We start from the raw sequence: 26,536 nt of genomic DNA on the forward strand, positions 1-26,536 counted from the left end.
TTTGAAAAATGATTTTTATTTTTTTATATCCCGAATTTATTTTTATACAAGGAAACTTTCCACCATATTTTTATATTATTTTAGTATATTTTTACACGTTGTTTAAACGGTATCGCGTAGAACGTATCTATCATAAAAATGAGGAGTTTGGTGTATAAAATTAAATTAACGTTTTAATAGAAACCAATTATGAAATAAAAATACTGTGCAAAAATATTACTTTAAAGGTAAATATAATGTTTTACGAAGTAAATGAAATAAATGTTATGATTCAACAATTAATAGTTTTATAGACAAATTAAGAGTAATATTAATAAAAACATGTAATAAAGAAAACTTATCCAACAAAATTGTTATTTTTAAAGTTATAAGTCAATGTAAAAACTGTTTAAACTTCTCAAAGTATTTAAGTAAATATTTAGATCTAGGAAAATCATCTTTTTAATTTCCAAAGTGATACAATAACGAAATGCAATACGAAACAATTCTAACAAAACTACAAATGTTTGAGAACTAAATATTTCAATAACTTCCCTATAGATGTAAGATATTAAAAATCTATCAAAAAACTTCAATGCCTTGAGAAATAAAATACCCAATAAAAATTATACAAAGAAAAAATACTTTTTTTCACACATTAAGTTCAAACAATACACATTGAGTGCAAGTCCCTCTCCAAGCATAAGAGTATCTTATTTGGAGAGGCGCAGCGTAACTAGTATAAGATATGTTATGATTAGAAATGTGTAATAAATTAATTAAATGATAATTTAATTCATATACTAGACATTTTAACTTATCACTACATATTATTTTTGACATCTCATCAAAGATGAAGAAGAATATAGGAGTCTGGGCATTTACGGGGCTGACGACCGTCATAGGCTGGTTTAAGTAATCACTTTACACACGTAAAAGCTTCTTTACATCTCACCAATAGATGTCTCTTGTGAAGTTCTAGTGATTCAAGAACAAGGTTTCTAAATTGGCTAATATATACAGAACTTCCAAGAATTTGAGTAGTGTGGTTGTCAATAATGGGTAGAATTGGTGAATATTACACGTGTGTAAAGTGATCACTTAAACCAGCCTATGACGGTCGTCAGCCCCGTAAATGCCCAGACTTCCATATTTTTTCATGTTTGATGAGATGTCAAAAATAATATGAAAATAACTCCTGTAATTGGAGATAATCCAGATTTTGTGAACAAGTATTTGGACACACTCAAAATGCTGTATCACTACATGTATTAAATAAAAATATTAATAAAACAAAGAATAGAAAAAACTTTGTATTACCTATGGTAACTGAGAACGTGAAACTCACTCGAACAAAACAAACACGTCTTAAATTATTTTGAATTCTCGCAACACCAAAATAAAAATTAAAGTCACTTTATTTAGTATATTAATCAGAAAAATGTATATACTTATTTTGATCACACTCGTTTTACATGCTCTATTTACGCAAAACCCAGCAATATGATAAAATTAATGACAGCAATGGATAAAAACGAAATTAAAATGGTGATGAGGACTTTTAACTGTTAATTGCCGCCGCTATAATTAGTCGTAAATATGAACACATCACTCATTTACTTGTTGTTTTTTTTAGAAAGATATTTCCCGCGTCGATGGGCCAGTCGGTCGAGCTGTGCTGAGGCGTCCACGGTCCGTTCGACGCGAATTCACTGGACGAAATGGTCTGCCGGAGCGTAAACCGCTTTTCTTTATACCGCCTCGACAGGCGAAGTCACCGACCGAAGTGCGTTTCTCGGCTTGATCGGGAAAAATTATTCACTTCCAGTTTTCTAGCACCATTTTCTCGATGCATTTTCTTGATCAATGAAAAAAATACCTGATCGTGTAGGCAGGTATGTATGTGTTACATACTTATGTATTTTAAATCGTTTCGCGCGCCTAGATGTATGCAATATACCTAACATTATTTTTTTTATAATCCAGGATTCGGACCTCACATACAAATAAAAGAGTTTCTGCTCAATAAAAAGCTTCTTTTCATCTCACCAATAGATGTCTCTAGTGAAGTTCTAGTGATTAAAGAATAAGGTTTCTAAATTGGTTCATTTGTAATATATAGAACTTCCAAGAATTTGAGTAGTGTGGTTGTCAATAATGGGTAGAATCAGTGAATGTTACACGTGTGTAAAGTGATCACTTAAATCAGCTCCCCGTCGTCGTCAGCACCGTAAATACCTAGTATTCCATATTCTTCTTCATCTTTGATGAGATGTCAACAATAATATGAAAATAACTCCTGTAATTGGAGATAATCCAGATTTTGTGAACAAGTATTTGGACACACTCAAAATGTTGTGTAACTCATAAGTTTATTTATGTATTTTTTTATTTTTTTATTTGGAATTTCAACAGTTACATAAATTCTTTAACATTAACAAGTAACACAAAGCAGATATTTGTACCATTCCAGTTACATTTGCAAGTTAGTGAAAATATATGGAAGAAGGACGGGAGAGACGAAAAGGGGAAAAGGGAAAGATCAAATCTCAAGTCTAAGACAAATTATATGACAATAGGGACATACCACGTTATGAATGTCGACTCACAATGTAAGCGATCTCAGTGCTGATAATTTCGAGTAGAACATTCCCAAATTCATCGTTGACCAATTTTAATGAACGATAATTATAGGAACTTTGTTAAGAGTTTGTTCTATTTGTGGGAAGCGCTAAGGTGTCAGTTATCCTGGCGATCCGACCGGGAACTGTTAAGTATATACTCATACATAAATGCCGATTACGTATTTAAAATAAATAAAAAAATATCAACTAAAAATAGACACCAATCAGGGTTCCAAAATAAATTAATTGAAAAAATACTTTTTGGAAAGAATATTTATGTTAGTGATTAGTTATATTTTCTCATTTGTATCTTTTAAACATGCTTAAGCCTTATGTTTTTTATATGCCCATTTACTATACCCGTTTATTGTTTAAATATTTTTTTTGCCCTGTGTTAGTTATGTTTAATTTTTTAACTTAATTATTTGTGTGTCAGTCTACTACCACTCTTACAACTACCACCACGCCGTTTCCCCGCAGGGGTGGGCAGAAAGGATGGAACGCCACACTCTTCTATCCTGACATACACTCCTCGCCTCTTTCACATCCATACATCTAGTCTAATCTCCGATTCGCAGACTTTGACACCACCGGATTTTAGGTTCTGATTGATCTGATCGTGCCAAGTCTTTTTCGGTCATCCTCGTTCTGTTTTCCCGCTCACATTCGCCACATATATTTTTATTCTCTCGTTATCCATTCGCTCCACATGTCCATACCACCGTAAATAATAATCCTAACCTTTTCAATTATTCATTGTTCAGCCTTACATTCTTTTCATATTTCTTCGTTTTTAATTCTGTCATACAATGATTTTCCACACATTCATCTGAGGGAGCGCATTTCAACAGCTTTCACTCTGCTTTCATCCTTCCTTTGCCAGTTCCATGTTTCGCTTCCATACGTCTTGTTAACCTTAATCCCATGTCCCAAAATGAGAAATGGAAATTACTCATCGGGAATATTATATACAAAGATGACGTAATGTGATTTGAAATAATGAAAAACTGAATGAAAAAACTCTTTTATTATTGGTATAATAGTAATTAGATTTGTAAATACGAGCAGATATAATTAAAATCTATTTCCATAGACTGCAGATTGAAGTAGTTCAACCATTATAAGCTGTCTCGAGGAAATGGAAAATGTATATTTAGCGTAGTTCTAGCTGCATTTAGCTGAGGGACGACCGCGTATATTGGGAAATTCTATAAGAAAAACATAAAATATGGACAAGACCTGTCCACTTTGAAATATGTGGGCTAAAATTAGATCTTAAGGTTAAAAAGAATTTAAACTCTCATTATTATCTTGATAACAGTGAGATAGTCTCTGAAGTGTGGTGGTAACTGCGTTTTGCTACCTTTCTGTTGGTCCCAAGTTCGATTCCTTGGGGGGTCGAAATAAATATGGGTGGTTATTGCTCTCATACATTTATTTATTTATTTTATTTTAATTATTTTTTTCATAGATACAAACATTTTTTTACTATATGTATTACGGTTCTTTACGGCCTACGTTGAGCCGAAATACTTACATATTAATACAATTTTTTTATTAATATTTTTTTTTAATTACTAGATTATATACATTACATACAACAGATACAATAACAATCAACAGAATAAAGGTTTTACAATAAAATAATTACAACTGGACTTTAATTAATTCACTTTCTACCTTGTCCCTTCCAACAATATATTTGTATTTGATATCACCCTGGAATGGTATAAGAAGCGCAGGACTGATCATCTTACCTTCATTCAATTAACGATCAAGATAATACCGCGTAGATATAATGCAGTGCCCTATGCACTATTGGGTGCGGTAAAATTAAGAAAATATTTACTTGTAATAATAAACATTTGTCTGCCTCCGTGGTGTAATGGTTAGATCATTTAGCTACCGTGCTGGAGATCTCGGGTTTGATTCCTAGGGGGGGGGGGGTGAAAATAAATATCTTAAATATTGATTTAATATTTCTATGGACTAGTCCCTGAAGCGCAGGAGCGATCACCTTGCCTTCATTTAAGTGACGATCTATAAAACACTGCGTCAATACGATGCAGTGCCGTATGCACCATTGGGTGCGGAGAAGGGTAAGAAGAAAAAGAATACACCCTTTTTCGTTTCCTGACTAATGATAAAAATATTATTTAATTTTCTTAACACATTAAACATTTACAGCTATAAAAAATGACAAATACATATAATAAAATACATATTCTGACGGTAGGTACTCATTCCTTGTATCACACCCTCATCTAGTTAAAATCTGCGTTCGCTGTATATTTTATTGTTGAGGGCCGATAATTCATCAAAGAATATGGTGTTTAATGGATTAGGTAAGGATAAAGAGGGCGAAGAACGACCTAATCTATTTTTTTTTTATTGTTGTATGGATTTGTTACAAGGTCAAATTTTAAAAGCAAGTGTTAATACGCTGTATACTCGTCGCCATTATCATTTTGTGTTGTGAAATGAGCGCGATAAGCAATTAGTTTGTTAGTCATAAATTTGAAGCAAAATAATTGCTATCGCTCAAATGCAGCTGGTAAAATGTGACAAGGATTTGATGATTCGATGAAAAGTGCGTTGGTACCTAGTCGCTTATCAGTTTTAGAGCACACATGTTCCTTGAGACTTTGAGCGTGGATTCATCTGAGGTCGACTTTACATCGCATCGCCATGATTAATAGCACAAAAAATGAGTAACATTACTCTTGCATAAATTTAGTACCAATTATCTAACATTATGAAACTGGGCGATCGAATTAAAAAACCGAAAACTTTGAATGACTTCCATTAAGTTTTTTTTTATTCGATAATTTAGAGCTATCACGCTAACAAGTCCACAAGAATGAGTAACGTTTGTCTCGTATGAAATAAGTACCAATTATCTTATATTATTAGACCGGGCGATCGAATAAATAAATAAAATAAAACGAAATAATATAACAACTTCTACAAAAGAAGATTTTAAATTCGATCATTTTAAGCTATCGCGCTAACCAGTCTACAAATTTTATGTTTCAAGTAATATATTATATTATTTTACATATAAAAAAAATAAATATTAGTCGAGAAAAAGTAATGTTTACCATCCCAACAGGTAACCGAAAAATAACCGTTACCCATAAGTCACACCTCTAATCCACATGTAATATTTTTTACCCTATCCGCACCTAGCGGTGAATAGTGTCGCGTTGGATCGACGTGGTGTCAAATTGATCACCAAATCAATAATATCTGCATCCCACTGAATATATTCCAGTCTTTTCTCCATGAATCTAGAGCGCAGGACTGATCACCCCGCTCTAATTCGATTTAATACTGTACCCTCTGTACCACTTGGATGGATATCAAACCTCTGGAAATAAGTGTGTTTTTTTTACTCGGGGGAAATGCTAAAAATAAAAACAAAAAATTACAACAAACGCTGCAGGATAATATGTACAATTGACCCCAGATTTTAATCGAATTGGAGATTATTTACAATGTATTTTGTACACAGTAAACCCTAATAGCAAATACCAACTGCCGTTTTGCAACTGTCATGTGTCATTTTTTATAAATAGTTAACATAATAAACTATGTTACCGACGATTTAAATGCGCAGAAAAATATATATACTTTTATAAATTATGGATTCAATAAAGGTATTTTATTGAAATTGATTTGTTTTATATTGTGTGCTTAATAAATATTTTAACTTGTCCAATACTACGCCATATTCGCATTTTTTATTTCTTCTGTCATTCTCAAACGATATGGTCTTTTAGACCAGTTATTGCCTTAACGACATTGTTTATATTTTCAATTTTGTATTTTATTTCCAGAACATATCCCACGCCATATTAAAGGGTGTCGTGGACAGTGTGCGGGGTACTTTAGTCTTATTTTATCTAGATAAGCAAATGAATGAGCGATCTGTTGGAAGATTTTCTCCTATGAAAGACACCAATAGTCCAAATAAAACTAAACAAGATCCTACAAAAAAACGGGAGTAAGTTCATTATCGACATTTGTATTACTTAAGTTTGTTAGAAAAAAATTCTAGAAATATTTAAAAGGTAAACAATTTCATTTGTTTATTTGATGCTCACTTCATAGTTCATAGCAATGTTGATATATTTATATTGAACCGTTGTATCGTTGTTGCTGTCTGGAGGCTGACTATATTGTAATTATATTTTTTATTTGTCATTTTATTTATTATTTAAAAAGAGAAATATTGGTGTTTTTATTATTTACACAAATATTTCAATTTCATACTATTTATGTGAGCCTAAGCGGCTCATTATTAGAAATACGTATCAAATTGTGGTAGAGTGGATTCGAACCGAGAAACTCTGACTCAAAAGTCCGCTTCACTTACCACGGAACCACAACCCGACACATCTTTAGTTTTTTTTAACACATTGTTGTCGGGCGGTTTTTTCATCAACCCCGACCCTAATTATACTCTGTCAGTCTGCCGCCCGACCCTCAGTATACTATTCACAAGTAATCGCAAACCCAATTCCCATCTGTACAGTGTTTTTTGGCATCTCTCGCGCTCTACCAAATGAAAGCAAATAGAACGCTTATAGCTTATCCTGGTCTCTACTAACAGTATGCAAATAGAACGCTTATAAGCGTCTCCTGGTCTCTACTAACAGTATGTAAAAGACGCTTTAAAGCGTTTCCTGCAAACGATTTGTTAACTATAACATTATTTTCAGGGAATCAAAAGTTCTAAAGAGAACTTTGCAATGTTGTGCCCTGAATGGCGGAGTATTTTGGCTCAGCATTCTCGTGTTTGAGTTGGGTCTTCTGCCCTTCTTGAGGTATTTACTGACAATTATCTTTGGGCACAATCCCGGAATAGGCCATTTCATTTGGTCGTGGGTCCAGCCCTTCTTGTCTCTCACATTCGGGATGATCTGGGTCCTGCCACTGTTTCTCCTAAGTAAAGTTGTCAATAGTTTATGGTTTCAGGTATGTCCTGTTTTATGAATATATTAATATAATATTATACATGTCCTAAGGGCATTGCCAATTTTTTCTGCAGCCATTGATGATACATAGTTTTTGGCTAGAGGCCAATATAACAAACAGCACTTGTCATAGGATATTTTAAAGTAAATTAATTACGTGCCTTCATAATGCAGTGTATTGTAATTTATATTAGAAATGTGTTTAATACTTAACAATATATATTTTTTTGTATGTGCATAAATCAAATTCTGTAACTTATTATGTATGTACTATGTAATTGTACTAGTATGATTCTTGTTCAATTATATCGAAAGAGTAAAATGATTAAGATATAAGACATAATTTTTTTGCTGCCATAGCAGCGCCACTAAAGTGCTAAAGTTTAATTCATTTACATTATTTGTATACATATTTACAAAAAAGAGCGAAATTACATTATTCATAAAATATTATTTAGCCTGTCCAGGAGTAGGTTTCCGCGGACAAACTGTATCTGGGGTGTTTTTATTTTCTTTTTCTTTTTTGTCATCATTACAATGACATCACACGTACTTTGTTTTAAGTAAAATGTCATAAGTAAAACAAAAAATTATTTGAAGTGTGGTTTTAGTGTTTAAATACAAACACAGATGACAGTACACTAAGACCTCACTTTGCGTCGTAGATACATTCCAAAATATCGCGACGCAAATTGAAACAACGCAAAGTGAATTGCTATTTTCCATTGGAAATATACATCAAAGATAGCGAAAATGAGTCTTAATTCGATAACGACGCAACTTCTAAAAAACGCAAAGTGAAACGACGCAAAGTGAGGTCTGAGTATACACGTGCCATTTTAGAAATAAATATCACCGGGTTTTAGTTAAAAGCGCGGCCGTTCATTGATATCCATACTCCCGGACAGGTTAATTTACTTTGTGTTGAAATCAGAATAATTTCAGTTACTTTAATGTTTTGTCAGATAGTCGTTTCATTCAGTTTCTATAAGATTGGCAATGGACAATGTTCAATATTGTTTTATAATGGTGTTTTTTAATTTTTTTTTTTTAATTACTGTGTTTATTTTTTAGGATATTGCGGATTCAGCATATAGATATAGTCGAGGTAGACCGCAGTTCTTTTCTAGTGTCAGCAAACTTGTCGCAGATACCCTGTTTAGCGTCCTAGTACAAGCCCTATTCTTAGTACAAGTATGTTAAAAATTTTAATAAAATTTTTACCTCGCAAAAAATACTTGAAATTTCTAGATTAAAAATGCATCTTTTATTCTTTTCAGAGCATGTTGGTGAATATGCTGCCCATTCCATTTTTTGGAGAGTTCCTATGCCTGATCCATATATGCTTACTCTATTCTTTGTACTCTTTCGAGTACAAATGGTTCAACATGGGATGGGAGCTACACAAGAGACTGACTTTTATTGAAAATAACTGGGCGTACTTTTTAGGATTTGGATTGCCTCTCACTATTTTAACTCAGCTAGCGAGCTCTTATATTGTAAGGTAGGTAATTTTAAATTATTAGTAAATTTTTACACATCTTAGAACACCGAAGAGAACTTCACTGGTTTGTGGTTACTCAGGTAGGTCCTTAAACGGACAGCAGACGTGAGAGTGACGTAGCGGAGGCTATAAAAGCCCTTACACACTTGCAATCGCTCTCTTTTTCACCTGCCCATTTGACCAACTGCATCCAGAGCCAAGACCTTCACGCAAATTTAACTATTGTTAACTAATTCAGTGACTTTAATTTTTTTATACTTGTTTTTGATTGTTGGGTAATATATCCAAAATTTACAAGGTTTATTGGATTTAAATTCTACATTTATTTATGAATATGTTAATACGTGACATATATTAACATATACATAAATAAATGTAGAATTCAAATCCAATAAACCTTGTTTAATTTAAGATATATTACCCAACAATTCAATATGGAATTCTACCAACTGTCTGCAGTTACGATAAATAGTTTTAGATTCCTTAACTTTTAATTGTGTTCATAATTTATATTAATAAACAGTGTGCTTTAAGCGAGTAAGTACGACTTTGCTAAGCAACCTTCTGATGAGTACAAAGAGCGTGGTATTCATACATCAATACCCTCACCTTATTTGATGACCCCAAATATTTCACGGTTGTGCGTCCAGAAAGAATATCTTTCAAGCTTTGCTGGACCAGCGTAAATCTTAAATCTCTGTTATCCTGAGATAGTCAACCAACCCTTCGATCAGCAAGCACATCAGCTATCGGCAGACTATCGGAACCCAAACATTGTCCTAATACAAATTCTGGTGATAGAGCCTTCACTGTTGCAGGAACAACTTTCTCCTGAGTTTCGATCTAAACTCAAGACCCACTTTTTCCGGATCTTATACCCATATTAACCGGATTATATCTAAATTTTAATTTTTACTTTTACCCATAGATATTGATTGCATTCCATAACTATCTTTATGTAAATATCAAATTATAAGAATGGAAACTGCAAAATTTAAAATATTCAAATTGTAAAGCATCCTTGAGGTGATTTCTCAACAAAATGGGCTATATAAATTAACCATATTTATTATTATTATAAGGTTTTTTTATATATTTTTATTTGGCAGTCACCCAGTAAAAGGATGTTTCTACCACTGTCAAGTTTTTACTTACAATCAAAATAATAATAGAAAATAATAACAACAATTAATACAAAATTTCATAGTTTGAATGCGTTTAGCTTTATCATTTTAGAAATTATGACCGTAATTCTAGAATTAGGTTCAGAAAGAAGGGTGGATACTTGGATGGGGAGTTGGATTCCTGCCTGTTTTATTAGGTTATCCAATACGAAGTAATGAAAATTTTCTGGGAAAAATGTAAACACAATTATAATAATGGCAATCTTCTTTATTGCAGCGGCTGCGTATTCTCTATCCTGTTTCCACTTTTCATATTGAGTGGCAATGAAGCAAACCCAGTTGTTGGAGCTTGGTAATTCTTTTTGTATATTTATTTATTTATATTATAACATTTCCATACAAACAGTCATATAAATGTAAATACATATGTGCACAATGCAGGCAAATAATTTTGGCAATTAATACACAGATGGCCCTTACCTCAAAAAATGTAGATACTCGGAATACCAACAGTTTGATACATATTGATATGACATGGTACATGTGGATGAGGATGTGTTTTATGATCTTGTCATAATGGTTTAGCCATACTCTCCCACGCTTGTGAGAGTTGTAAAGGCATCAATAAGAAGTATAATACTGCTTTATACACACACACGCACGCACGCACGCACGCACGCACACACACTCACACACAACATTTTGAGTGTATTTGGAATACTTCTATCTCTACATGAGAGAGTACGGCTATTATCCTTGACTCTACCCGACCGAGTTTCTCCAGGGTATGTTTGGCTACAATAGTGTAGAGACTAGAAAGAATGTTTATTTGATTACGCATTTTTATCGATTGTTACGCGGGATGATCAATAATCCTGAAACTATCCGGAGCATTGGTCTGTATGCTCCCGATAGTTACCTAAGACAGCGTCGGCATAAATTGTTTCACATTCCTATATGCAGGACCAACCTACCAACGGTTGTGCCTGTAGGAAGAGCTACCGCTATGTTCAACAATAGCACATTGGATGTTGATCTGTTCCATGCGTCCGAAAAAGTTTTCCGAAGCGGGATTCTTCTACACCTTTAAGTCTTCTTGCTTACTTTTAACATGTACACCTTGAATATTGTTTGTTATGTATATATATATTTTTTTATTGTTGAATAAAATTGAAAATTATTCTTTATCAATGTTGAGATGTCAAAAATATTTGTTAATAATTCATACCGATTTTCTGTATTAATAAACTTTATTTTTTTTCAGCGATTTTCCCCTAAAGTTGTTCTCCCCTGTTATTGCAATTTCCAATGGAATATTCCATCGCACCATCGGCGGGCAACCGACTCCTCAGAAGATCCAGAGATGATTTCGTTCCATCACCAGTTTTGTTAATTTTGTATGATAGGTTATTTACAAATTGTTTTATTTACATGATTTTATCCATTCCCACAAGTTTTGAAACTATGACATTCACAAAAGTTACTATAAATTTCATCTAACACTTAATAACAGACCTTTTAAACAGTTTCGTTTGACTTAACAACTAACACAATTTAGATATTTGGTAATATTTATGTTACCATTAACAGAAGCTTCTAACATTAAAAAAATAATGTTTTAGTTTTTTTCTATTTTAATCCGTGACTACATTTTTTTAATATATTCTTTGCATTGCACAAATTTTTATCAGATCTTATCATAACTGTCTATATAAAATAGCAATTAATTCCGAAGATATTTATTTCTGTAAATTTTTGAGTTAGTTCCATAGATTTTTGTTTTTTTTCTTGTCCTTTAGTGTTACCAAATTTATATTGTTTTGGTAAAAAAGTACCCATTTTTTAAAATATATTTTTTGCCAAATGTATATGTTAAATTGGTAACCATTCTTATTACTATTTTTTAATGTGTTTTTTTTTTCTCTTTTCACATTAGATGTTTTAGATAGCGGCAGCCACTTATAAATATGTTTTAAATCGACACTATTTTTTCAAATGTCCTATATACAGCTAGTCACTCGATGTCATCATGTTTATGTAATTCTTGAGTGAATTTAAGGTAATGTTTACGGGCTCGCATGTTAAACTAGTAATTAAAGTAGGCTATATGAACAAAATGCAATATTTTTGTAAAAAAGACTTAGCGCAAAAACTCGAGCATACTTGGCCTCATTTCTTTTGAAGGTGAATGCGTCTTTTGTAAATTGATTGTTAAAATTTTACAAAAAAAATCACCGGCATGAATATCACAATTTCTTAGTCAAGCATAAAGCGAATTGAAATTTTATTGTGTAATATTCTTTAAAATTCGCCACCAAATGCAGAACTATCCGCTGTCACATACAAGTCAATTTTGCTTCAACTAACATATTATGTTCTTTTCTGTTATGCAGAAAGCTCTATTCAAACATTATGAATGTAAATATTTTAAAGAAATTCATACTTAACGATGGAAAGAACTCAAATTTGAAAGTTTTACAGGGATAGATCTGCATTGAGGTGACAAATTATCCCCAGCTTATTATTTGGACAATTTTGTAAACCGAATATATATGTAATTATTTTACATGCAAAAACATCGAATTGAGGTTTCTGTACGGTTGTGCTAGGTAAACGATTAATTCTTAAGGATATAAAGTCATAACAAGCTCTCAATTTAGTGTATAGAGATGTACACAATTATATATGTGTGTGTAAAATGTAAATTGCATAGCCTTGAATTGACTGATTTGTGTTACATATAATTTTACGGACAGGAAAGTCCACGAAAATTAATTAGGCATTGAATGAACGCGTGTAAATAGTTTTGTACATATATTACTTTGAATATCTAAGTCTTTAAATGTACCAAGTACATTTTTTAGAATTTAGAGCGCAATCCGGAAGGATTTTATAATTGTAATTAAATGATGCCTTCATAAGCTGACTTAAATTTTTATAAATAAAAGAATTGGTTTTAAGCCTTATTCTTTAGGGTTATTTTATACAGCAAATACATTACATTAGAGTTTAAAGTGATTGTGAAAGAACTGTAGTAAATAACAATTATCTTTGTTAAGTTACCATATTGTGCAACAAAATTAGTCCCAATGGAGTATAATGTTACGTTTGCGCTTAGAATACAAGAGCTGTTAAATGTTTTTTTTTCTTGTTAACACACTATGGACGGGAAAGGTGTTTCTACCCGTTTGGTCGATTGATGCTTAAGGACGGGAAGGGCATTTTTACCTTCTACGCTGGCCTCATGTTAAAGTCAGAGAAGAAGGAATTACATACTGAATGTTTTTATATGAAGATTTTGTACCAATCTCTTTGTTGAGGTCTTAACTACATATATGAATATTATTATCAAATCCTGTCGCCAGCAGTCCGCAGGCGTAAAAAACACCCATCCAAAATGCAGTAGATAATAATTACGACTTGCAATGGAATCTGAAAACTTCTTTGCAAAAGTTATTGTTATTTTTGTATAGTTATTTGTAATACCGACTTCACAATTGAAACATGATTATTTTTGAGGCAAAGCATTTTTAAGACATCATTCAAATTGAAGACTGAACAAGTTTCTGGAGCTTCCGCACCAGTATCAGGGGTGGATTCAGCATTGGTGTCATCACCATTCACGTGAACATCTTCAAGGCAAAGCTATCAGATTGAAGATCCTCTTTAGCATCAGCTTCAGGAGCTTACTCACCGGGGGCATCTGAAGCATTGGTGTTATCACCATTTACAGCAACCAGACCATCTTTAAGGCAATGCTGTCATCATTATCAGATTGAGGATTCTCTTCTGCTTCAGCATCAGGGGCATCTTTAGCATTGTTGTCATCAATGTTTGCTGCAATGTGAGCTTCAAGGGAATACCGTCATCGTTATCAGATGGAAGATTCTCCCGGCAGAATAAAAAAAATATAAAACTTACTCGGATATAGTTTTATTCGTCTGTGAAATATTTTTGAGTATTAATATACTACCAATACTTCTACTATAATTTTATAGTTAGTGAAAGTGAATACGTCACACCTACAGAAAGCTTATGGGTAATATTGTCTTATTTGTACTCAAATAGTAAAATACAGTTTATACTTTTAGAACATGTACTTAAATATTTTCGATAGCATCTATGAATAAAGCATGGTTTTACATATTAAGACGATTGTTTCAGAAAAGTGTGTACATATAATGTTATCTTATTTAAAATACATCTTCAATAATGTGTATGTTGTATTAAATATATTTACATATAATGCCTTAATTTATCAAAACCGAGTTTTCTATAATGGATTGGCACTTTAGTGCAAATTTAAGGTTCAATTACTTTTTTTAAAAATCATGTTGATTTGGCCGTATCAAATGCTACCAATAGACAGTAAACAAATCAATGCTTTTACAAGTCATCATAATATCACATAATTTTTTTATTTATTTATTGACTTTATTGTATTCTTCCAGACAGTAAAAGAAAGAGATAAGCCAAGCATTATCATTTTTTTAAAAGTAATTTGATAGTTAATATAACAGTATATTCCCTAGACTAGCCTGAAGTATAAGACTGATCACAGTGTTTGCGCAATGCTCTGCGCTCTTACAAGTGCTTATAAGGAGATGGTAAAAAAGAGAGAGGTTTTCGGATTGACGGGGAAATTGATTATACCAGTTTTTTTTCACCATCCATCCTGGAAAATCAGGGAGTATACTGTACTGTTTTCGAAGCTGTGAACATTAAAATTACCATATTTTATTGGCATTTTCTCATAGAAAAAATATAAATGTTTAGCGTAATATACCCAAACTTTTCATGTAACAATGAAGTGCTTAAGCATATGTACGTAAATACCAGTGGCGTGCCTAGGGTTTACCAGTAAGGCAAGCCCATTATTTTTCACATTCGTGAATGTAATGTAAATACATGATGTACCTATAATTTCTTCACCTCATATCATTCCCAGTATAGTAAGCACCCAGAAAGTGCTATAAATATAAACAATGTATTGTAATCATTGTAAAAATATGCATCCTTGTAACTTTTGTAAGGGATAGCCATCACCTTGAAATAAATAAAACGTTCACTATAATAAAATATCTTCCTCAGATATCGACCATCACCAATAAGTACCATCACCATAAAATGGCATGCATAGTGCTTAATAATAGTCATCGGAATCCATAATAACAACTCCATAATGTGGAGTTGTTAGGCAAGCCGGGCTTTTGGGCTTCTAGGGAAGGTCTGCCACTGGTAAATACATATATTTAAAGACATTGTAACAACAAAAAGTGGTACATTTCAAATGGAAAGACTGATTATATGATCATTCTTGTGCTTGCATTTGATAGCCCTATGACATTATGCTTTTTAGGAGCAAATCATGTTTACTGCAATTTTTTTGTCTTATCAAAAAATACTTTGTCGATAAATTTTACTTGTGTTTTTGAATGATATGCATGAATATTTTTGTACATATATATTAAATCTAATATTTTGGATAGCTGTGTAAATATTTTCATTGTTTTTATCATTTTGTACCCTGGCTTGGTTATTTGCAAAGCAATAAAACGGTTGTACATCATTATTAAAATTTGTTGATTATTTAATAACCCTGGTAATTTATATCATGTTTATCAATTATACATATTAATCACTTCTGTAATCCACCTCTTGGAATAAAAGTGGGTCAAAAAAAGGAACCCTTTTTTTTCACTATTATGTTTTTTTTATTTTCATATTTTGAAATATAATAAATCAGTATAAAACGTAAATAAGCAATATAAGGAAAGAAAAAAAAAACAAAGGAAGAATGGAATGGTAGGGAATGACCCGAGCTGGATTCGGGCAAATCACTATAAAAAGTTTCGTATACGATGTGCCCCAATTGGATTCGGGCAAATTACTGTCAGCAAAATACCTACTAGAATTGTATTGGGGCGGCAAATCACACGAGGGTTTGATGAGAGACATGGATAGGCCGGATATTAAACGACGCTGCCCTGTTTAAAAATATATAATGTGTAAAGAGCGGGAGCTGATACAGGTTTTGCGCTTCAAATTGGACGTTTTAAAAACCTAATTGAACGCCGTATAAATCAAATTAAACTTTTACAAAACAAATTGGATGTTATACTGTACTTTATAACATTAATTTTTAAAAATATATTCATATTCCTCCAGACTGCATTACGCTTTGACAATTTTTATTTTTAATATAATATACTTACTTGTATACATTTTTTGATGTTAACCTGTTATGTACGGCCGATACAAAACATGATTTATATAAAAATTATTGAAACATCAATAATTTTGATATAAATCATGTTTACTAGTATAAATATTTTTTTTATTCAAGAAAATATGTTGCTTATAGCATCGACTAAGATATAAAATTATAAAAAGTAAAAAAAAATAGCATAAAAACCTCACTCCCCAGGTACAGTTTTGTCCGCAGAAACATAGTCCCGGACAGGCTATCCTCAAAGATTCTGTTAATGTGTCTGATAATTTGGGAATTCAAATAAAACAAAATCGTTTTCTTTTTCAATTTAGAATTTATATTAAGAATGAACTTTTTTGAGAGAACATAAGTATCATTTAATACTTAAATACTTCAATAAATGTTTCAAAAGAATAGTTTTCCACAACACTTATGTTTCCTTTAATTTTATATTTTCCTTTACTTAATGGGAAAATATTTTGAACACATTAATTATCGGACAATACACAAAAAGTCTTATATAATCTATAATATAAGACTATAATATAAGATATATAATCTTCATTATAGTCTTCTTATAAGATATCATTGAAGATTCTCATCTTCAATGAGAATCAGCAAAGTCCAAAAGTTCATCTGGCGGTTCTTCTTTGATTTCTGGCATCGTATGGTAAGCGGAAAGTATAATACATCTTTGGAGTTTGTCAAAATTAATTGTGGGGTCACTCTCATCGCCATTGTAAACATCGCCAGCTTTTGAAACCTGAAATAGAATTTTAAAAATAACTATATATGCAAATAAAGAAGTAGGTCAGTAACCACTATTTGGTATTAAGTAAGTTGTGAATTAAGTACCGCAAAAAATATGACACATTGAAATTAATTTACAAAATAAAGTGTTGCATTCTTATAACTTTGTAGGCGGTTTTTTCATCAACCCCGACCCTAATTATACTCAGACAGTCTGCTGCCCGACCTTCAGTATATTAATCACAAGTAACCGCAAACAGAATTCCGACTTATACACGACTTTACAATGTTTTTTGGCATCTTTCGTGCTCTACCAAAAGTCATTAAATAGAACGCTTCTAAGAGTCTCCCGATCTCTACGAACAGTATTTAAAAAATACTTTTAAGCGATTCTCGCAAGCAGTGTTTTAATACATAATCACATAGCACATCAAAAATTACTGCTCTACAGATGATGCACCATAACAGGAGAAGGTTGCGTTTGAAAGAATTTTGTCATGGCAAAAATGAAACATGATTCAAGAAATTATAATTTTATTTTTACAAAAATAACACTAACAACAGAGATAATTCTGGCGAAAGGCAATCTTGACTATAATCTATGGTAAGGTTTATGAAGAGTGTTCTAGTTTCTTATCTAATCTATTTTTGTAATTTTTGTAGTAGTATTCTGTAATTTAAAAGTAGACAGTGAAATGATTTGTTTAAGCAATCTTAATTTACAGAGGATAAGAAATACATACTTCAAATTTGCTCCATTTGTAATTGATGCATTTTCTAGCTCCCATGGAGCTCTGAATGAGGTTGAGTATTGTCGGATGGGAAAGGCCAAAGAACTTGGCGCCTTTAGGAGAAGTGCTGAAGTTCCTTATATCGGCTTTGTCGTTGATCTGCTGCAGGAGCATTTCGTGGCAATAGTTTGGCGAGGTACCCACAATGGCCGATTCCAAGTCTGAATCTGCCACTATTTCAAATCTGCAAGGGGAAAAGGTACACATTTAAAGGTATCTAAATAAAATCAGAACAGTCTGTTTGTTTCATCACCGCAAAACAATTAAATTATGTACACACAAAATCTTTAGTTAAATTGATTATAATCCAATAGATCACTACTAAAACTCGAAGTTTTAACTGTAGTTCCCGTCCAATCAAACACTCATTTACAAAAATTGTATGGGAGATACAATTATACTATGTCATACATTTGTGTCAGTGACGTTTGATAGGTTGAAGTAGCATTTATTTTTTTAAAAGGAATGAGCCGCAAAGCTCTACTCTACTACCTCTACTTTATGAGGTTTGTCTGCTGGTAGTATAGTAAGGTTAGAGAGGTGAATGTGAAAAATGCATCACAGAAACCTAGACTAATTGAAAACAGATATTTCTTGAATTTATTGTGCAATTGGTGGGAATCGAACCCGCAGTGCCAGTCGAGTGTCTATCCAACTACGCCACGGTGCCTGCCATTAATAATAAATTACTCACATTCCACTCGCAAGTGAGATGCGTATCTATAATAACTTTTTAATAATAATCCCCCAAGGATAAGATTCAGTTCTGCATATAAAGATTTGGATGTATAAAATGTATTAAAACAATATTTAACACATTGACTGCCAACTACGAGATAACTCGTAGATTGTGTTCTTTGCTAGAACGCCGACTACGAGTTATCTCGTACTGTGTTTACTTGCCACATTCATGCAGCTACGGTAAAATTCGTAATATATAAGCGCTAATGTGGATAGATGGCTTCTGGGAAGCGAACAAAACATCAATGCCGGCTTACATGAACAGAAAAATTATTAATAAATGAACAGAGAATATAATTATAAAACATTTATTCAAAATCAAGAAGTAATAGAATATTTTTATTGAATTTGATTAAATGAAATTGGCCTTTTAGACTGGAATTGTGAAAATTGCCGTGACAGTCGATATATTAAATGATTGAGTACTTACTGCGGAGTGTTGCCGCCATCGCTTATTTTACATGTATACAGGCATTTTTTCATTGGATCTCTCAGGCTGCCATACACTCTTGTAGACACAAATCCGACAGGGTATATTTGGTCCTCAGCGTGGTACATGAGCTTGTCCGATATCACTTCTCCTAAGGAATGTACCGTCAGACCCCCGAGACAAATTGGGAAGATCGGGCGACCCATGGAATCTAGGGGAATAGGTTGCACCAAACGCTTTGCGGGAGTTTTAGATGATCGTCGAGACTTTGATGGTTTGTTTTCTAAAATGCACAAAAAGGTTATTGTCACCAATACCGCAAAGCACGTAACTCAATTTTGCAATCTTTTTTAATTTTACATTGTCTTGTTTCATTGACACATCTTATCGGAAACAAATCTTAATTTTCAATACAAAAGTTCAGCATTGGAAATAATGTTTGGCAGTAATAAAAAAATGTGACAAATATACATGGGATTATTGAAAGCTGTCCCACCGCATGCCCAGATTTGATACAGAAGCATCTAGGCTTCCTGGCAGATCTGCTCTTCTGCTAAGCAATTTTTTTTTTAAACTAAGTTGCGAAATTTATTGAAAATGTGAAACAATATAAAATTGTATCCCGATTTACTGTGAATTTGCATTTAAAAGCTTTCATTAAACCTGTCACTGCCAATCTAAATAATACAGGTTTGTAAATCCGTCACCAAATTTCCTAAAAGTACCCTGGTGCTTAGGCAGTGAAAGGGATTAGTATTTAGTTCAATTAGTCAGCTAGATCCGACTCCGACCCGACGCTGACCGGTACACAGACGCCCACAACCCCGACCAGCACAGCAGACAGACACGGAACAGTGCAAAGACACAATTGTGATACATGGGATACCATGTGTGATACAAGGGATTGTAAAAAGTAGAAGGTTCGCTCTTACTAGCGAATGTCAGGCATGCAGTCCTGCAGTACTCAAGATAAAGTGTCAAAAATAATTGAGCCATATAATTTAAAAAAAAAAATTCAAAGCGAAATATTTGTGTGTTTATTATTCACACAAATATTTCAATTTCATACTATTTCTGTGAGCCCCTAAGCAGCTCATTATTATTATTATTAAATAGGTATCAAATTGTGGTAGAGTGGGTTCAAACCGAGTGACTTAAGAGACCGCGACACAAATCATGGGACCACAACCTGACACATGGAATAACAGCTAAATAAATTCTAGAAAAAAATATGTTCTAAAAGGTGGCAAAAGAAGTATAAAAGCTAACTGCATGCTTTAGAAATGCAATAATCTGAAAAATGAACGGCAAAACCATGTGTGATAGATATTCAAATAGTAAAATACAGAAATTAGCAAAAAAAATAAAGTGGATGGTTCAGACATTTAGAATGAAAAGTGAGGAAAGAATGAAAGAACACATCTTCAAGGCAAATGTAGTTTGAGGTTGAAATTTGGTATTATAAAGTAGGTCAAAAAATTTAAAGCAAGCAGTTCAGGAGTAGGAATAATCTGCATGTATGTATGGGGAGATGCATGAATGTGAAAGAGGCGAAGAATGTATGCAAAGACAGAGGTGTAATATTTTACTCTCTCTGACCACTATTGCAAAGAGGCGGTGCGATGATTGATTAGTTAGTTTAATAAAAATCGTAGATTTTGACATAACTTGTATGCTGATAGCATTTTTCTTGGTTATTTTGACAAGTATCATAATGATAAAGACATGAGGAGAGTGAATGCTGGGAACAAAGTGAATGGTGCACTGAAATCAATTATAGCAAATAAAAACCTATCAGCGGAAGCTAAACTGGCAGTGCACAACGGAGTCCTGGTTCCAACTGTAATGCACGGAGGTGAAACATGGAGTTGGCAAAAGAAGGATGAAAGTAGACTGAATGCAGTCGAAACGCGATCTCTCAGAAGAATGAGCGACAAAACGATGTATGATAGATGTTCGAATAGTGAAATAAGGAAGGAATGCAAAGCTGAGATAAGCATTATCGATAAAATTAAGAAAGGTGCGTTGAGATGGTTTGGACATGTAGAACGAATGAGTGAGGAAAGAACAGTAAAACAAATTTATGAGGCGAATGTAATTGGAAAAAGGAGCAAAGGAAGACCGAGAAAAACATGGCACGATCAGGTATGCCAAATATTGGTAAGTGGTTAGGTTAGGAGTCGTAATGATCGCCGGGTATGTATGAGGAGATGCACAAACGTGGAAGAGGCGAAGAATGATTGCAAAGACAGAGTGGTGTGGCGTTCTATTCTCTCTGCCTACCCCTGCGGGGAAGTGGCGTGATGGTTAGTTAGTTAGTTAGTATCATAATGCTTGTATTGCATTGCAGTATCCATCATGCCCACATGTAAAAGGCATAATAAAATAATCTAAATTGCATTAGTTTTCAGAATTTTAAATGAATGTGATTCTTCTCTTTTTTACAAATATAATTGACATACTGATTGGCAGTAAACATACCTTGCGCATCGGAATTTGAACGTTTCTTTGATTTTTTCACAGGGGTAAGATGATCTGAGTAGCTGGTACTTGGCGAAACGGAATTTCTATACGTATTTTGAAACGGTTCCACATCTCCTTCATATTCGAGAAGTTTCCGTAGTAAAAATCGTCGCTCTTCTTTGACCACTACTATGTTTTCTTGGATTTCGGCGACCTGATCGCAGAGCGCTGCATTTTCCTAGAAAAGTGGTTTAAATGCTGTAGAACGGTACAAAAACAACGAATTGCGTGAAAAATTGTAATCAAATCATAGTTACCATTACTAGAAATTTCACTTCATTTTTAAGGCGATTGTATTTCTTTTTGTATTTTGCTTGTATGTCATAAATTCCGTTTGGAACCAAGCTTTCGTAAAAATCCATTTTGATGCAAAATGAACTACTTAATAACTTATTTGAGAATAAGTCTTATGATTTTGAGAGAATAAATATATCAAATGTTCTATATAGTTGTTATAAACATTAACCAAAAACCTTTAGTTTCTACCCGGTATTTTGATTTTTGACAATTTATTTGACATTAGCTATGATGCTCAGTCGGTAATTAGTTGTTGGTAATTCCAATTTTACAGATTCCTTCTTATCTTGTGAGCATCTGGAAACGCACGTCATACGAAAAGAGTAAATTATTTGCACGAGACTTTTATAGAAAGAATTAACTCATTAAATAGTATCAAAAATGACTGATACTACCACAAAAAACATTTTTCGATATTATTTTCACACGAATAATCTTGAAAACAATGAACTTCAATTTTATTCTCTATGATCTATGAATCTCTAAATTCTAGGAAAGTACTTGTAAGTTTTACTAAGTAGGGAAGTAAACACGTTTGTAAATAATCATTATAAAATAATATATGTTTACGTACATCTTCTTACAATTGATATATGTACGGACAAAACAGCATATTTATATTTTTAAAACAGATATGATTACTGCAATGACAGCGCTTACTATTGAACGTATCAGCAACACAAGCAATCATAATCATTACTTAGGCGGCTTTGTGTATGTGTGTGTTTTGCTGTTATATTCAACAGATGGCGCTGCCATTGCAGTAAAAAGTATTTAAAAAACATTAATTTATCTGTCGTAGCTAAAACTGTAAATCACGCTTATTCGAATGTAACGTTGAGTCGATAATTCCAAGCAAGATTTTAAACAAATTTTCATTTTTATGAGTATTTGCTTGGAAGAAATTGACTGCAAATTGTGCAATTACTTGAAGAAAGTGGAATAGATCATTAAATATCATAAAACATTAAAGTAACTTCTCAAATGAAACCTTTAATATATGTACAATACTTTAATATGTTTAAAAGTAGTAAATATTGAAAGTGATTTTTTGAACTATTGGCATTCGTTTAGTCAAACAACTACATGCTTAAACAATTTTCACATATGCATTTAAGAATTACTCTCACGTAATACAAAAAAGCACTTCCCAGTAAAGCACACAAATAACAATTAACACAATTTATGGAAACATACATAGATCTACAAGATCCCTAACATATGTAGAAGCACATCAAACAAAACACATACCGCTTTTAGTCAAAAGAACTTTGATTATTATGCAAAAAAGTTGTACACCCAACTTCCATTATCTATAAAGTCTTAAATAACGAAACTAAGTATAAAATATTGTAGCTATTCATGAATGAATAATGAAGATGGGTAGATTTGAATTAGATCCCATATTTCGTCCATGTCGTATTTGATTATGAATGTCATACACAATTTTCTTTCAAATATAGTTTCACAAATATATATATTGTAAAATGTGCCTTTGGCGCGGGAAAACTCAGTCAGGGCGCATTCTTGTAATTTGTTATTTCTAATTATGTGTATTATGTATTATAAACATAAGTAAATAATAAAAAAATATCTATGTTTGGTTTATATAGATTTTAATTTAATAAAGTAAATATCACGGTACAATGAAAAGTTATTTGGTTTAAATAGGGGTATCTACACATCTTCTTAGTTTTATTATTTTATTGTATATTCTGTACATTGCATACTCTGTATATTGTATACTCTGTCCAACTCTATACGGAAATGTATTGCAAAAGTAAAAAAAAATGTTGGTAATAGAAGTGGTGTCCGCCTCCGTAGTGTAATGGTCAGCACGCTCGGCTACCGTTCTGGAGGTCCCGGGTTCGATTCCCAAGGGGGGTAAAATAAATATAAGTGATTTTTTCACTGTCATATTTATTCAATATTACCCTGGACTGGTACCTGAAGCGGAGGGCTGATCACCTTTCCTTCATGTGTAAACGATCAAGATAACACTGCGTTTATATGACGCAGTGCCTTATGCACCATTGGGGTGCGGATAAGGGTTTTATTTTTATATTTTTTAATAGAAGTGGTGAAGACCAAGGATAACTTGGCATGATTAAGAATTACAAATAGTTGAAAGTGGTCAGGTCAGGAGTTGTAATAATCGGGGGGTATGTATGAGAAGAAGCATGTGAAAAAGGTGGAGATTGGTGCCAAATCTGATTGATATGGCGTTCTATTCTTTCTGCCTACCGCTGCGGGGAAGCGGCTTGATGGTTAGTTAGTAAGTTTTTTTATTTGTATAGTGTAAGTATTTATACTCCGGGTATGCGGGATATGCGCAAAGCGATATTCCTTGCCCATTGGTCTGCAAAGCCTGGCTCCGGAGCTGCATTCGGCTCTTTGACCTTAGTGCGGCTTCGGCACAAATATCTACGTATTCATGCGAACAATCATTTTTAAGCATGCACCTTAGGTATTAAAAGCACACCGAAAAATCGCCTTATTGATGAGAACCTGGCAACGTTCTAAAAATAACGACATACAAATCTGACTCCATCAAACTTTCAAAGGAGATTTGAGGACATTATTCGCAATAAGCAGTGTTATTATGGATACCTTACTTTCGAAATAGGCTTTCATCAAATAATAAAATCGTTTTTAAGTATGAATTCCAGTTTTATTGGGTGTAACCGTAATTACAACATTTTGAGTGTGTCCAAATACTTGTTCACAAAAACTGGATTATGTCCAATTACAGGAGTTATTTTCATATTATTTTTTGACATCTCATCAAAGATGAAGAAGAATATGGAAGTCTGGGCATTTACGGGGCTGACGACCGTCATCGGCTTGAGATGTAAAAAAGCTTCTTTACATCTCACCAATAGATGTCTCTAGTGAAGTTCTAGTGATTCAAGAACAAGGTTTCTAAATTGGTTCATATATACAGAACTTCCAAGAATTTGAGTAGTGTGGTTGTCAATGATGGGTAGAATTGGTGAATGTTACACGTGTGTAAAGTGGCCACTTAAACCAGCCGATGACGGTCGTCAGCCCCGTAAATGCCCAGACTTCCATATTTTTCTTCATCTTTGATGAGATGTCAAAAAAAAAAAATAGTAATAACCGTAATTAAATATATTTTTTTAAAACTTAAAATAACGGTGTACTAGAATTGCAAACAGATTTAGCTATCAAGCTATGCTTTACATTATAAATAAAACACTTGTTTTTACCACATGAGTGTTAAATTTTTATAACTTGTTTTGGAAGCGACAGCTGCATTTATATTCAAACGCGTAATGGAAGCATCTATAGCTTCCGAAATTGGTCGTAATAATATAAAATTCAAGAGGTAAAAAACAAGTGATTTATTTACCTATAATTTAACCTTAGGACCAACATGCACTTAACACAAAGTCGAATGCCGGAACAATAAATAACATAATATTTTTTCAAATTGTTGTAATGTGCATATCTTTATGCTAATTTAGGCTAATAAGTTGCCGACCTCTGCTCTATCCGATCAGTCAAGTAATAGTGTAGGTACCTACCATGCTTAAATTATAACAAAGATGTACTGGAATTGCAAACAGTAACGTGCATATCTTTGGCTAATAAATTTGCCGACCTCTGCCCTATCCGATCAGTCAAGTAATAGTGTAGGTACCTACCGTGCTTAAATTATAATAAAGATGTACTAGAATTGCAAATAGTAACGTGCATATGTTTGGCTAACAAGCTTGCCGACCTCTGCCCTATCCGATCAGTCAAGTAATAGTGTAGGTACCTACCATGCTTAAATTATAATAAAGATGTACTAGAATTGCAAATAGTAACGTTCATATGTTTGGCTAACAAGCTTGCCGACCTCTGCCCTATCCGATCAGTCAAGTAATAGTGTAGGTACCTACCATGCTTAAATTATAATAAAGATGTACTAGAATTGCAAATAGTAACGTTCATATGTTTGGCTAACAAGCTTGCCGACCTCTGCCCTATCCGATCAGTCAAGTAATAGTGTAGGTACCTACCATGCTTAAATTAAAATAAAGATGTACTAGAATTGCAACCAGTAACGTGCATATCTTTGGATAATAAGTTTGCCGACCTCTGCCCTATCCGATCAGTCAAGTAATAGTGTAGGTACCTACCATGCTTAAATTAAAATAAAGATGTACTAGAATTGCAACCAGTAACGTGCATATCTTTGGCTAATAAGTTTGCCGACCTCTGCTCTATCCGATCAGTCAAGTAATAGTGTAGGTACCTACCATGCTTAAATTATAACAAAGATGTGCTGGAATTGCAAACAGTAACGTGCATATCTTTGGCTAGTAAATTTGCCGACCTCTGCCCTATCCGATCAGTCAAGTAATAGTGTAGGTACCTACCATGCTTAAATTATAATAAAGATGTACTAGAATTGTAAATAGTAACGTGCATATGTTTGGCTAACAAGCTTGCCGACCTCTGCCCTATCCGATCAGTCAAGTAATAGTGTAGGTACCTACCATGCTTAAATTATAATAAAGATGTACTAGAATTGCAAATAGTAACGTGCATATGTTTGGCTAACAAGCTTGCCG

The 26,536-nt window shown here is 33.1% G+C and overlaps 3 protein-coding genes across 3 annotated transcripts in view; 1 reads left to right on the forward strand and 2 right to left on the reverse strand.

Moving 5' to 3' along the window:
* LOC148312476 (ATP-binding cassette sub-family G member 1) overlaps positions 1-1,703 on the reverse strand; it is a 51,381-nt gene extending 49,678 nt beyond the window's left edge. Inside the window, exon 1 of the mRNA XM_088277128.1 lies at positions 1,300-1,703. The gene's annotated coding sequence lies outside the window, so the exon portion shown is untranslated. The remainder of the gene's footprint in view (positions 1-1,299) is intronic.
* Positions 1,704-6,113: 4,410 nt separating this feature from the next.
* Positions 6,114-15,788, forward strand: tank (EI24 domain-containing protein tank). The gene is made up of 7 exons (XM_088277129.1): positions 6,114-6,262; positions 6,443-6,609; positions 7,328-7,583; positions 8,657-8,776; positions 8,863-9,086; positions 10,488-10,562; positions 11,475-15,788. The coding sequence occupies exons 1-7, from the start codon at positions 6,248-6,250 to the stop codon at positions 11,575-11,577; spliced, it is 960 nt and encodes a 319-aa protein (XP_088133255.1). The 5' UTR covers positions 6,114-6,247; the 3' UTR covers positions 11,578-15,788.
* Positions 15,789-16,758: 970 nt separating this feature from the next.
* On the reverse strand, positions 16,759-22,193 carry LOC148312478 (transforming growth factor beta regulator 1). Its single transcript, XM_088277243.1, has 6 exons — positions 21,914-22,193; positions 21,615-21,834; positions 19,134-19,416; positions 17,915-18,146; positions 17,022-17,184; positions 16,759-16,944 (listed from the first exon to the last, which is right to left on the reverse strand). Exons 1-5 carry the CDS (start codon positions 22,016-22,018, stop codon positions 17,026-17,028), a joined length of 999 nt encoding a protein of 332 aa, XP_088133369.1. The 5' UTR covers positions 22,019-22,193; the 3' UTR covers positions 16,759-16,944; positions 17,022-17,025.
* Between the last annotated feature and the right edge of the window lie 4,343 nt (positions 22,194-26,536).

Source organism: Brachycentrus maculatus, unplaced genomic scaffold, assembly GCF_059751285.1.
Source record: "Brachycentrus maculatus isolate JH-2025_06_01 unplaced genomic scaffold, ASM5975128v1 h1tg000039l, whole genome shotgun sequence".
In the NCBI taxonomy this organism is placed as follows: domain Eukaryota; kingdom Metazoa; phylum Arthropoda; class Insecta; order Trichoptera; family Brachycentridae; genus Brachycentrus; species Brachycentrus maculatus.